This window comes from Strongylocentrotus purpuratus, unplaced genomic scaffold, assembly GCF_000002235.5.
Source record: "Strongylocentrotus purpuratus isolate Spur 01 unplaced genomic scaffold, Spur_5.0 spur5_scaffold_7, whole genome shotgun sequence".
Taxonomy (NCBI): Eukaryota; Metazoa; Echinodermata; class Echinoidea; order Camarodonta; family Strongylocentrotidae; genus Strongylocentrotus; species Strongylocentrotus purpuratus.
The window spans coordinates 31,921,684-31,935,748 of record NW_022145613.1 but is presented as its reverse complement, the minus strand read 5'-3'; the positions used below and the strand labels follow the sequence as shown (position 1 = coordinate 31,935,748).

The window sequence follows — 14,065 nt, the reverse complement described above, 5'->3', positions numbered from 1 at the left end:
GCGCTGGAGTAATGAAAGGTGCAGGGTCCGCATGAAGAGCAGTAATAATACTGATGTGACTACCTTGGAAAATAAGACCCAATAAGTCATTGAGCAAATACTTAAATAGCGCAGTTGAAAAGTATTAATTTTCAAAGCTTTCAAAACGGTTATATAAACTGGACCTCATCTTTGTTATGATATTAAGTGCTTTCACGTTTTAAACGCATTTCGTTTGCCCGGTTTCGAGCAAAATTTCTACTAGTACTATTTCTACTACTGCTACTACCACTCCTATACTATTATTACTACACTACTATTACTACTACTACTACTACTACTACTACTACTACTACTACTACTTCTACTACTACTACAACTCACAAAATAATAAGGCAAGGGCTGCTATAACTACTGATTGTGCGTTGGCCAGAGTCATTATAATCATACCGGATATAAATAATTGGAAATATTCTTAAATTCTAATTTGCGAAATGAAAAATTCGATTTCTGATTGTAGTATCAAAATGTTACATTTATCTTGAATGAGGATGTAGACATTATTTCGACTAAATTTCTGCTCTAAATGCTCCTGTTTCTCATTTTATCTTAATGAACCCAGTCCTGGAGTCACGAAATGTCGAGAGCTTGGTGATAAAGTTAAAGTCTTCTGCGCAGACTCAGATGTTCATGTATTCATTGTGAATCCCAAGACAGTCATGTCACCAGAAGTATGTTGACAAATATTCTATTTGTTATTGTTCAAAAGTTTATTTACATTTTTTAATTTACGTACTACAACTTATCCCATTGACTATTGAATCACATATTCCCTATATATTGAATGTAGGAGCCACCCTGTTTCAGTAGGCAATGGGTGAAAAGAAAGAGTCGGAGAAATAGAGGGACGGAGAAGGGGGCAGAAGGGGTTTTGGAAATTTGCTTGAAATCAAGAGAATTCAAAGTGCAATCACATATCTTGAGCTGATGCCAGAGGGGAATTTACTCCTTTAAATTAAATAGAGTTAACTGGCTGTATAATTCAGATAATATCCAGCACACAACATAATGTAAGTTATATTGAGATGTTCTGAAATTCATATTCATATTTGATATCATCACAGGAGCGGGATCATTTTGTAGAAGTAGGAAAACGTCTTCCTAAGCCCGACATCATCGTCGGTTTCACTCAGTGGGATCTATCAGCGAGAGAAAAACGCCCTGAAGAGGTAAACAAAGTGTGTTATGGTACAAGGGGTCAGGCGAGGTTCTAGAAGAATACATATATATTGTTATCTTTTGTTGGGGAGGGGGCGGGGTCGCTAAATAGTTATTGCATTCATCTTGTACAAGTCATGTGCCTCGCTTAGATTCGTGTATAATCAATAGTTGGGTTTTTTTACGGGGGGATTTGAAGAAATCGGGGATCGGGCTGGGAAAAACCTGAGCACTCGAGCCTCCTCCCCCCCCCCCGCTTAAGAACCAGTACTGAAAGGGAATCTCCTTATTTTAAAGTAAGAAATTATATCTAAACGTCGATGAATGTTCCGCGCACCCAACACACTCCTTTGTTTAAGATATAGTCATCGTCACACCTTCATTGCAATTGGCAAGAATCAAGCAACGTCTATATATTTATCAAGGCTTTTATTAATTTATACATCCATGCAAAATCATCCACACTAACCTAAATGTTCTGCTTCAATATTACCTGGAAGTTGTTTCTTCAAAAGTTTTTACAAATAATATAATTGAAACGTATTCAGGGAACAGGGTTTTACTGTCAAAGAGTCGAGAGGGACATCTTTAGGATGGATTCACTTTTTGGCAGAAACGTGGCGAATTTCTTTTTAGACTCTGCATTACTAATATAAGAAATATGACATTTTACCGGTGGCCTTTTATTGACCCACATTAAGGGGGGGGGGGGCAAACCCAACGCAGATTTTAATGAAGAGGTTCATCCATCTAATGTACATACTATTGTTTATACAGGTGAAAGCTCGCCACGTCGACTCGGTGTTTGAGTTGCTGAAAGAACTCGATGTCGTGAATACGAGAGAGGAAGCAGAGGAAAGATGTTTCTTTTTCTCTGGAAGAGAGGCCCTCGACTTGGCTCTTGATGAAAAAGGTTGGTCAATGCTATTACAAAATTGCATTCGGCCCATGCGTGCCCTCTTTTGAAAACTCAATCGGGCACTTCTTAATTATAGAAAAAATAGCCATCTTCAAATTGTAGACTCTAAAGGCAATTGCAAATGTGATAAACTTTTCCTCCGTTAGTCCGATATTTTTGTAGTTATTTCCTTTTTTGATCGAAATCCTGGATTCGCCTTTAGAATAATTTTTTTTCTTCTTAACATAATGAAATGTAAATAAATTCAAAGAGTCACGCGCTTGGGTTTCATACATAAGTATTGTAAAAAAATACAATGGTTGCAAGACAAGTTAAAATTAGATTGGGGGAGGGGTGTGTTTTAATTTGGGACTCGCCCTGAATAACATATAACGTAGAGTTAAATACATTTTTAGTTTCTGACATGTTCTATAATCTACATAAATGTAAAGTCTGAAGGTTGTCTCACTCTGTAATCACTATAGTCATATGTGAACTCAACATTAACATCAAGGTAGCGATCTCGAGAGACTTACAACATCATCAATATACCGCAAAAATAACAACTTTTGTTAACCCAGGCCTCATCAGCATTAATGCTGATCTTTATGAGGGTCATGCAATTATTAGCACCTCAACATTTACCATGTTTCTACCTCGGTGAACAGAGGCAAATGTGGATAAATGCATTGCCAAAGGGCGTTAGTGCCGAGCTGGGATGCGAACTCTCTACCCTTGGATTGACAGTAAATTGAATGAACCACTATACCCCGACACCTCTTCTTTTTACTATGAGGAATACTCTTGGTTTTCTATATTACCTCGTTATTTCATCCTCTCATTAAAACATCTCTTGTAGGATTCTTGATCAAGGGATGGGAAGAACGAGAAGGCACTTTCCAGAGGTTCGTTTCGAAAATAGAGGTAACTTGGATCAAGTTCGGGTGAAACTGGTTTACCTACCATGTTTTAGCATTTCAGAATCTTGTCAAATTAAGGCACATTTAAAAATGACCATACTTCAATCGAAGTTGTATGCAGAAGAAAATTGTAAACTTTCTGACCTCTTAATTTTAATATCAAGCAACAATTTAAAAAAAATAAAAATATAAGTAATATTTCGTCCCTTAAATTGATTTGGTAAACTATAAAAAGTACTAATCGACCACATGGCTGTCCAAATATAAGGTGACGGCAGTTGGCCGTCCTTTCTGAACTGACAGGGGGTTAATCTGAGATTTGATGATTAACCAAAATCACGAAAAGTATCAGGATTTTAGTTGAATAATCTTCTTTATAAATCTTGCCATCTCATCTTTTACTTTTACAGGAGAGAGCTACTTCTGCGGGTATGACCGCCAAATTGCATCTAAACCGAGACACGTGTCAAGAGGTCTTACATCAATGCGCCAAGAGTCTTATTGAAGTGGATGCACAGATTCAAAGCCGGGTGTAAGAATAAATAAAAGCCGTTGTTAAGCAAGAGAGGGTATGGCGGGGGGAGGGGGGGGGGGGGGGGGGGGGGGGTGTCGAAACACAAAATCACTGAGTCCCTTCAGACGTAGGTGTATAGGTGTAGGTTAAAGTCCTGACCCATAAGATCCATGTACGACAGGAAGAAATGATCGTTCAGTGTTATTTTAAAGAATACATGGATGGCCACTTTATATAACTTTTCTATCAGTTGCCATGACCATGATCGACAACTAAAAAAACAGAATACCAGTGTATGGGAGCGCTTTGGTGAAGGCTTTTAACTATCATACGAGGGGTACCGGGTATCGGATGTAATCTTTAGTCGGTGCTTATATTCTTGGACAAAGCATTTTACCCACACTTGCCTCTCTCGACCCAGGTGTGCAATATAGGCAACTGGCATTACCGGAGTGCTGTAATTATGGGGCCCTCTGGGAGAACAATGTTAATTCTGATGAAGGTACCCTGTGTAAAGAAGACCATAACATATTGACATAAAATCTGTGACTCGTAATAACAAAATAATAAACAAATGAACGTGACCACGGCTGTAACAACTTTGAAATGAGAAATCTGGAATAATTGGATATGCCGGACGTGATTTCTATATTTAATCTGGCATCTTGTTATTGTGTATTTTCCCTGTAGGTCAGACGGCAAAGTAAAAACTGACTGCTTGAAGAAGGGTCTGGAATCATTTCAAATAAAGCGAGCCGAGTTTGTGGAGGAAAGCCAAGACAAGAAGAATAATGCTTTGAACATAATCTCCCAATCGGTAGGACTAATCACACTTTATACGGTTTACTTTAACAGATATCAAATACATGTAATCCATGTGATTAATTTATTCTCCAACAACGTCCTTATATGGACTATGTTTTTGTGTCTATATGGACTCTATTCATTTTTCAAAACACATTCAAACCATCTACACTGAATGTTAAATTTCAACGAACCATCTAAAATAGCGACATTGACCCTAGTATTTCTACCCTTATATGGTTTCGTTTGTGTTCTTGATTTAGGCCTACCATTCTCTGCGGATTTCCCTTTCGTTCATTCCCTGTATATCGCCAGCCAACGAGGCCAACGGCCGACATGACTGACAAGATCGGTCTCGTGAACCCTCAGAAAAGTTTCAGAAGTTCCGCGAGACTGATATGTCAATCTCATGGGCCGGCGGCTTATTGGGTTGTCGGTTTCGTGAACCCTCAGACATGTCAGATACATTTTTTAATAGGCCTGTGACACCGTTATTGTCACTCCCATCGGCTGTCAGTCTCTTGGGCTGTAGCCATTTTGAGTCCCAGTATCTGGAACCAAAAAGATTCGTTTTTATTATTCATGTTATTCATTTCTAAGTTACCTTAATTTCGGCTTGTTAGAAAGGCAGAAAACTGTTCCTGTAAAGTATTGTGACACGTACAATTGAGACTTAAAAATGAGAGCCACCATCACCAGAAATGGCTTGAAACTTAGATTCAGTTTGTAATTAGGATGTTCTCTAGCCGACGAAATCAATCGTTTGATAATTAATGAATGAAAAGAAAAGCATAATGCACAATCGCACACCAGAAATAACTGCGTTCTGTTCTATGATTGTCTTCTGGTCTTAGGTATTTCACTGTATGACTGAGGTTAGCAAGAAAATGACCCAGACATTGAAAAGAAGCTCGGTTGCTGATCGATTCGAGGAGGACCAAGTGCATAGTTATGCTGAGGTGAGTCGATCGGTATGGCTTGATAGTCTTGAATAAATCTGCTAATTCATAATTAATTTACTGAAGAAATATCCATGAAGTTGAATAATATCGCCTCATATTTAATGAAAATATTTTAAACTCTTTTTAATTTTTTTTTACAAAGCCTTTTTCCTAGTATACACCATTGAGTTTGGTATTGTGGCCCGCGGGTGACTTTATGCTGCCCAACAAAAATATCGGGTAAAATAGAGCTGGAAGCAGTTCATAAGTTTCATTTTGAAGCCACAGAGATGCTTACAAAATGCACCAACAATGACTTAGAATGGAAAGAAACCTAAACGAAAGTGCTTGTTGTTTGGCTCGCTGATTAATTTCCACTGATTAAAAAAACTGCAGGCCTATGTCTCATTTGTGGGTCTAAATTATATGTGAAGCTCAGGGCCCTACAAAGTAATTTATGTACAACTTATTTATTTAATTAATTTAAACTGCTTTTCAATATCTATTTTTAATAGAGAGCCCTCATGGACTGGTATCGGAAGATGCTAGCGGAGTTTCAGCGCGCTACGGCGAAGGTCTGCGATGATTACTCATTCGGTATACTAGGTGAGAGAAATATCACACATTTAGCGTTTTCTCTCCGACATTAATTTTGTTCATACCTTTGAAAACGCAAAATGACCAACTAGATTCTATTTTAGGGACTGTCAAAGTACTTTTATAAATGACTCTATTGCTATGATCTACGCTGAAACCAAAAACACTCTCATTAAAACCTTGAGAACAATAGATAACAACCCTCTTTACTATTTAGAGAGAAAACACCTTCACATTAAAACGTCATTAATAATCGCACTTAAAGTTTCAAGTAGATTATTATCAAGTACTCTACACTTGCTTAGTTCTGTATCGAAAATGAGATATAATTATCGCTCTTGAGTTGCAACATGGCCCTCCATGAATTTGTTAGGCGTAACAGTGCACCAAAAACAATATGTTCTGGTGACTGGATGCTTGTTGTGACAATTTTTTCTTCTTCAATTCAAACAAATATGGTGTGAAAAAAGTTCACAATAAAACACAAATAAAGTCCTCATTCAGCGTCATTGTTTATTGGTTGGAAAATCACCACATTTTTCGTATTTCATAATTATGCATTATTTTTTATTTTTTAAACCAAAACTTCCTTTGAACTTTCAAAACAACAAACATCTATTTATCAGGCAGAGGTTAATCAAGGTAAATGGGATGAAGAACAATTCCGAAAATATTTTGATGTCCTTTTTGGGTTTTCAAATTACAAAAAAGGGACAAAAAGCATTTTGGAGGTACTTTTAGTCTTTCTGTATTTTAAGTGTTGTATTTTTAAAGAGGGGGCACGGACAACTGCCACATTAGGAATCTATGAAACCCACTGTAGGCGTTTATTATATTTATTTTTTACAGATTCCTACAAGAAGCACATGGAAAACTTCCCTCACCAACCACCGAGGGCGTTTCAACTCGAGTCCCAAATGCAGCAAATCGAGGAAGGGGCCCAGATTCCAGAGGGGGCACTTCAGAGGGCCCTAACAGGAATCACTGAGCATGCCGTGTGGTCCTCCTTTGCCACGAGACGCAGGCGAATAAGCGCAGGTAGACAATCATTCTTCATCTTTGTGAGGGTGGTGAGAGTGGACATTAAAGATAAACTCCAGTTCTGGTAAAAAAAAAAAAAATAATTAATTCTCATAGAATCAAACGAAACTTACACTGAATGTTCAAGATTACAAATAAATGACATGTGCCAAACAATTTTGGAAGAAAATGTATACTGGCTGAGTAATGAGCATAGAAAGACAGGGAAATCAAGGTAGTACTAGCCCCGACACCATGTGCGTTGTCCCATATATAGCTTTCTGTGTACAGTGCTTGTTACTTTACCAAGACTCGGTCAAATTTATTATGATTTTGATGACTCCAGAACCTTGCAGTGCACACCAATACTTACATGCTACATGATCAACTGTTTCTGATCCTTTCCACACCTTTTCTCCCACAATGCAATCGCATTACCAGTACTAAAGTTTATCTTTAATTCATCATGTTTTGTACTGAGTAGACCGAATTTCAAATACAGTGGCGTAGTGAGTCCAGGCGTTGATGGCGCATCGTCAGCAAGGGGATTCTGATTCGGTGGATGGAATGCAAATACAGAAGACCATATATCGGGGGCAAGGTGTGACAAGCGGTCATAGCATCTTATGTTACATTCCACTTCTCCATCACCAATTTTTCTCTCACTTTACCCCTGTTATTGCTTTTTTTTTCTCCCCGCTATTTGATCGGGGCATGAGCCCGAGCGCCCTCTTCTGTAGCTGCGCCACTAATCACCTGGAATTCATGGAAACATTTTAGGAACTGTTTCGACAAGTTTAGTCGTTTCGGTTCCATCACCTTAAACCCATATCATAGTTAGAGAGAAATGGGCGAAAAACGGATAGATTTTTTAAGTAGGCTTACATTGAAGAACATTGTAGTTCGATATCTGATTAGACTTGTAACACCTTTAAAATGTGGGCCTCATTTTTATGTCACATGTTTGTGTAGTCCATGTACATATTTCTGTGTACAATGCTTGTTACTTTTTTACCAAGACTGGGCCAAGTACACACCAATACATATACGCTACATGATCAACCTTTTCTGATCGATTTCACACCGTTTCTTTCACAATGCAATCGCATGACCAGAACTTAACTTTATCTTTAAACATTAAAGAGATGTAAAATAAAGTCCATGCATCCTGAACATATTTGTTTGCATCTCAGTTTACTGGCGATCACTTCCTTTCACTTCCTTTCAAAGGGCATCGCACATGTGGTATGCATTCTTGCAGCTAAACATTATGTTCATTTTTACTCTCGGCATATTTAGTTCCTTGTCATGCACTATGATTAACCCTTAACTGCCTCGCCTACGACAACTCGCTCACGATACCATGTAACGTCCATGTTAACTTGCGTATAGTGCGCCACCTTGTCTATGTACCTTCCCTTACGATACCATGGTACGGCCATGTTTATCTTGCGTATAGTGCGCCACCTTGTCCATGTACCTTCGCGTAGGATACCATGGTACGGCCATGTAAAATTTGCGAACAGTCCGCCACCTTGTCTATGTACCCTCGCGTAAGATACTATGGTACGGCCATTTTAGCTTGCGTATAGTGCGCCACCTTGTCTATGTACCTTCGGGTACGATACCATGGTACTGCCATATGTTACCTTGCGACAGTGTGCCACCTTGTCAATGTACCTTCGCGTATGATACCATGGTACGGTCATGTTTAACTTGCGTATAGTGCGCCACCTTGTCCACGTACCTTCGCGTAGGATACCATGGAACGGCCATGTAAAACTTGCGCACAATCCACCACCTTGTCCATGTACCTTCGCGTACGATACCATGGCACGGCCATGTAAACTTGCGCACAGTCCGCCACCTTGTCCATGTACCTTCGCGTACGATACCATAGCACGGCCATGTAAACTTGCGCACAGTCCGCCACCTTGTCCATGTACCTTCGCGTACGATACCATGGCACGGCCATGTAAACTTGCGCACAGTCCGCCACCTTGTCCATGTACCTTCGCGTACGATACCATGGTACGGCCATGTAAACTTGCGCACAGTCCGCCACCTTGTCTATGTATACTCGCGTACGATGCGATGGCAAGGAATGACCCATGCTCGGATGTCCATTTCCCTACACTAACCGAATTTAAATGTCAGTTTGGAAGACTTCCCACATTTCGTTTTCTTTCTAGTTTGACAAACATTTATCCGGACATTCAGGGGATTAATTGCTCGTACTTAAGTTATTATCGTTATTGTTATTATTAATATAATTATTATAATATTTATAATCATCTTAAAATTATATCTCACTCTTAATTACCTGCAGTTGAAACCGATGAAGAACGTAACGTTCTACTGCGCCGAATTGCGGCCGCTGCGGGTGTCTTTTTCATGCAGGTTCGCCAATGGATCAGGGCTTCTATCGAAAGTAAATTGGAGAGCTTGACATCCACTCAACAAAACTCTCTGATATGTCTCGAAGACGTGAAGAAGAGATGCTACGAGGCTGTAGAGGCGTAAGTGGTTCAGTTTTGATCACGCCCTCAGTGGCGTATTTACGGGGGCGGTGGCGGGGGCTGGGGGCTGGGGGCACGTGCCCCGGCGGCACTTGAAAGAGGCGAACAAAAAGTTGAGAAAAGGAAGACCCATACGCATATACGCCCTCAACACGCTGGGTAACTTGCATTAGAAATGAGCAATTTTGTTTTTGGCCCCGGGCGCCATAATATCTAGAAACGTCACTGCTTGTCCAAGGAAGCAACGTATTTCCGGTTGTAATCTACACGACAACTTATTTTTAAGAAACAAGAGTACGTCTGAAAACTTAAAGTAGTTATCAACTGCTTCTACTTGAAATTCGATAACTAAAGATACTCTCCTATTACCCTCAAAAAATATACGGCTTCCTAGAATTAAAAAAGAATCACATAGACATTAATAGATTATTTCAGGTATTTCATTACAATCATTAAACACTTGTATGTATGTTTCAGTTTTCAATATAGAACTTACTTTGTCACTTTATCCAGAAAGAAGTATACGAGCAACAATCATTCGTTATGGACGTTTATGTATTTGATTGTAGCGAGGTTTAATGTTCTTCACATGATTCTATTTTGGAAAATGTGACTAAAGCGCATCATTATATTTATTCATTCATTTATTTATTTATTTATTTATTTATTTCTAATCTTTTGTCAGGGTAGCCCATTCACCAATCTCCTTTTTTCATAAATTTATGTAAGAAGCGTCCAATAACAATTATTGTCTATTTAATACCGGATCCTGTAGATTTTGCAACAGTGCAGATGTGTATTACACAGAGTGTTGTACACGTGATGTAGAGCAAGTCCTGAAGACTCAGCTTGCAACACAGGAAAGGGAAAGTGAGCAGATGAAAGAACTTTCAGAAGCACTTGTCGCTCTCAAGTAAGAAACAATACACCGCGACTTTCTTTAACAATGTTTAGACGGCCATCGCTCACGGGACAGATAACGTCAGTCTGACGGACCTTCGGAAAAGTTATCCGAGGGTTTACGAGGTCGACAGCCAACGAGAATGACAAGCCTCTCTCGTATGCCTTCTGATAACTTTTCTGTTGGTTCACCAGACCAACATAGTCGGTTTCGAGGACCGTCAGTCTCATGGGATGTTCGCCTCCCGCCTTACTTGCCAGAGTTGCTCACACTCGAGAATACGTGCAATAAGGCCTCTCCACTGCAATATTTACATTCAATGTCAAGTGGCGCTTGAAAGCAAGACCAGTAGCATATTATTAGCTGATTCGAAACATACTTGAAATGAAGGTAACACAATAGGACAATATTAGAATAAATATTGTTTGAAAATGATCAACACTCGAGGCGACACTGGTGAAAGGAAAACTAGTAACAATATCCGAGAAAAAATGAAACAGAAATTAAAAACTGCTTTGCTGCTCACTTAGGACATGACTGAGGAAAATTATATTTAGCGTTCTGACCAAACATCAGTGATGATTTGCAGTTTTCGAAATCAGTATTTAGCATTTGGCTATGTACACAGGAACTATGTTTATTAATGATTAGCATAACATAGATATAAATATGAAAACAATTTTACCATGATTCTCAGAATACATGATTTACACAGTTACAGAACATGCAACACATTTTCAATAATGAGACACAATTTTCACAAAAAGACATTAATTTTGCATTCAAATTTAAAATGATTAAAGATAAACTTTAGTACTGGTAATGCGATTGCATTGTGAAAGAAAAGGTGTGGAAAGGATCAGAAACAGTTGATCATGTAGCATGTATGTATTTGTGTGCACTGCAAGGTTCTGGAGTCATCAAAATCATAATAAATTTGACCGAGTCTTGGTAAAGTAACAAGCACATACACAGACAGCTATGTATGGGACAACACGCATGGTGTCGGGGTTGGTACTACCTTGATTCCTTGTCTTTCTATGCTCATTACTCAGCCAGTATACATTTTCTTCCAAAATTGTTTGGCACATGTCATTTATTTGTAATCTTGAACATTCAGTGTAAGTTTCGTTTGATTCTGTGAGAAATAATTTTCTTTTTTTACCAGTACTGGAGTTTATCTTTAATTAGCTCTTTATCATTCTATATTTCAAGAATAAAATTTGATTTTTAAATAAAAATTGATGTTTTTTATGAAAATACTCTAGAATCTATGGAGAATAATGGTAGTGAACGAGTTTTCGTTTACGTATTCCCACTTCATGTGCTGGGTGCGTGGTTGATGATCACAAGTTACTAATTAATTAACTAATTAAATCAGATAATTAAAAGTCTAATAAATCTTTCAATCTACTTCTGGAAGTATTACAGTTCGTGTCGATCAGTAAAATTTCATTTTATGATAAAAATGAGCTACAAATCATCTCCTTTTTTGTGTGTAAAGGTCCGAGGCAGATCAGACCAGGTGTAGAGACAACATGGAAGACAAAGGACCGATTGGAGAAGATGAAAACGGAGAAATAGAAAAAGACCACGGCTCACCTGAAGAATAAAGGAAACTTGCTATTGAAATATATCGCTTTGGATTAAATAGTCGATTGAAATTATATGATATAAAAGGCAATTATATACAATTATTATTTGCTTTTCCTAATAAAAGGAAATGGGCGATATTAATAACAGATTGTACAATATTTAGTTGATGATAATTATGCATACCATATAATCAGGTTTTGTTATAGTAATGGTTTTAAGGCGAGCATCTATTTCTATACAGCATACTCTGAAAGGATCAGCTTACAAAATAGTAAACATGCAAGCATTCTTACATTTAGTGACAACAATATTTTTTTTTCTTCCATCTTTTCGAAATTGATTATTTCTAAAGTATTCATTTTTTAAACTAAAAGCCAATTGTCAGGGTTTATTTTAAACCTCATATTATATATCAATCTGGAAAAAGAAAGAATAAGTTACAGCCCTTAAACCTTCCTGTTATGCAATTCATGATTACAAAATAAAATACTTTACATCTAATTTGTTCGTTATCATTTCCTTTTCTGCCTTTTACACTTTTTGTGATCTTTGATAAGTAACTCCTGTTGTGCCAATTATTATTGCAACTTAAAAAATAAAAAAAAATCGAGATCGTAATGAAAAGATCGTCAAGAGTCGTTCACTAAGGATAAGGAACAAGGGTATTTGATGATAATGACAATATTGACAAAAAGCACACGTTTATCTCTAGAGATGCTTAAATCGCATGAAATTATTTGAATTAATTGTTTAAAAAAATAAAAACTTACATGAATTTGAAGTTCACAAGCTGAAAGTTTAAATTTGGAAAAATGGAAATTAATTGTAGTCAGCAAGCACTAGGTGGGTCTTTAGTCTGGTCTTCAAGGTTTGAAGGGTATTGGCTGTTTGAATTGAAAAGGGTAACTGACTCCAAAGAAAGGGAACAGCTGAAACAAATGTTCTACCCCTACTTTCTATTTGTTAATGGTCGGATCGCCAATTTATTTTAGTTAAGATTTCTTTAAGCCTCGAGCTTAGCATTTCCTTAAGTCCATTTGAAGAGTTAAAATCAATAATTTTATGATCAGTATTAAAGGTATACGTACGCTGACATATTTGATGTTTAATGCGTTTGGGGTAAATTCTCTTAGATTTTTTTTCTAATCCGTTCCTTCAATCTTTCTAAAAGGATTAACAAACACTGAGTAGGCCTATCTCGCTATGTTGCTGAAATAAATGAAATAACTTTTATGATACGTTCTTACGCGTAATTATTGACACATCCTTGATAATTCTATACTTTTATCTATTTTACGTAATATGTATACAATGTACATTTCCCTAATGTTTTTCTCTGTATTAAAAGAAGTGCATATTTAGCCATCAGGTACTTTCCTTATATCCTACCTCTTTCTATTTTTGTCGTATTCTTCAACAGTACTATTTTCGAAGATCCTGTTTTTTAAAGATATTTCTTGGGGTTGTCGTAAGAATGTCTGGTTTTATTATCTATTGCAGCTTTTGCTTCGCACTGCCTTGCATACCATCCTAGCAATAAATGGGAAATGAATCATCAGTTCAGTATGCATTGTATTTATTATAGTTTCAGTTTAGATTATTCTTGTAGTTGTTACTCGACACATGAATAAAAAGTCACAAACAATGCATTATTTAACAGATAAGGTGCAAAGGTACAACAATGTCAATTTGTTTTTGGACACAAGAATTTATTTGCTAATACTTCCTTGGCTATATCAGAAAAATAGAGAAAAAAAACCCTGCTACCCTGTTAGGCACTGGTGTGTGGGTGTGTGTGCATTCCCCCTCCCCTAAAAAACACTGAACAAGGAAATATAGTCATGTTATTTCAGGGAAGGGGCGGGTGTAACACACAAATCCCCTCACCAAACGGATTGATGTCAGTCCTTTCAGTCCCCTCTGGCTAAGCCCCCTCAGAATTTTGGCTCATTACATCACTGCTGCTAGAAGCCTGTCAATAAATAATCTATATTCTTTAGCACGTAAGATATGACCTTAAAAAATATAAGCTTCGGTTACCAGCCATAAGCTGCATCCCTCTCATCGACGAATGAATAATTCTTAGTCATTAATGTCATGGACACTGATTACGTACGGCTCACTCAATGTGCTAGTGGAGTGCTTTACCATGAGCTAC

The 14,065-nt window shown here is 37.7% G+C and overlaps 2 protein-coding genes across 2 annotated transcripts; both read left to right on the top strand.

Moving 5' to 3' along the window:
* The first annotated feature begins 1,224 nt into the window (after positions 1 to 1,224).
* Positions 1,225 to 3,551, top strand: LOC115919901. The gene is made up of 4 exons (XM_030974525.1): positions 1,225 to 1,236; positions 1,975 to 2,110; positions 2,955 to 3,019; positions 3,426 to 3,551. The coding sequence occupies exons 1-4, from the start codon at positions 1,225 to 1,227 to the stop codon at positions 3,549 to 3,551; spliced, it is 339 nt and encodes a 112-aa protein (XP_030830385.1).
* Positions 3,552 to 5,195: 1,644 nt separating this feature from the next.
* LOC105442416 lies at positions 5,196 to 13,460 on the top strand. The gene is made up of 6 exons (XM_030973815.1): positions 5,196 to 5,292; positions 5,790 to 5,880; positions 6,721 to 6,909; positions 9,221 to 9,410; positions 10,186 to 10,323; positions 11,816 to 13,460. Exons 1-6 carry the CDS (start codon positions 5,200 to 5,202, stop codon positions 11,922 to 11,924), a joined length of 810 nt encoding a protein of 269 aa, XP_030829675.1. The 5' UTR covers positions 5,196 to 5,199; the 3' UTR covers positions 11,925 to 13,460.
* Positions 13,461 to 14,065: the final 605 nt, after the last annotated feature.

What these genes read in the sequence shown, in the direction of transcription:
- LOC115919901 (XM_030974525.1), top strand. An exon ending in CTTGGCTCTTGATGAAAAAG is followed by an intron (nt 2,111 to 2,954) that starts GTTGGTCAATGC and finishes CATCTCTTGTAG; the next exon opens with GATTCTTGATCAAGGGATGG. An exon ending in GGTTCGTTTCGAAAATAGAG is followed by an intron (nt 3,020 to 3,425) that starts GTAACTTGGATC and finishes TTACTTTTACAG; the next exon opens with GAGAGAGCTACTTCTGCGGG.
- LOC105442416 (XM_030973815.1), top strand. Translation starts at nt 5,200, where the DNA reads ATGACTGAGGTTAGCAAGAAAATGACCCAGACATTGAAAAGAAGCTCG. An exon ending in TTACTCATTCGGTATACTAG is followed by an intron (nt 5,881 to 6,720) that starts GTGAGAGAAATA and finishes TATTTTTTACAG; the next exon opens with ATTCCTACAAGAAGCACATG. An exon ending in TGCTACGAGGCTGTAGAGGC is followed by an intron (nt 9,411 to 10,185) that starts GTAAGTGGTTCA and finishes CGGATCCTGTAG; the next exon opens with ATTTTGCAACAGTGCAGATG.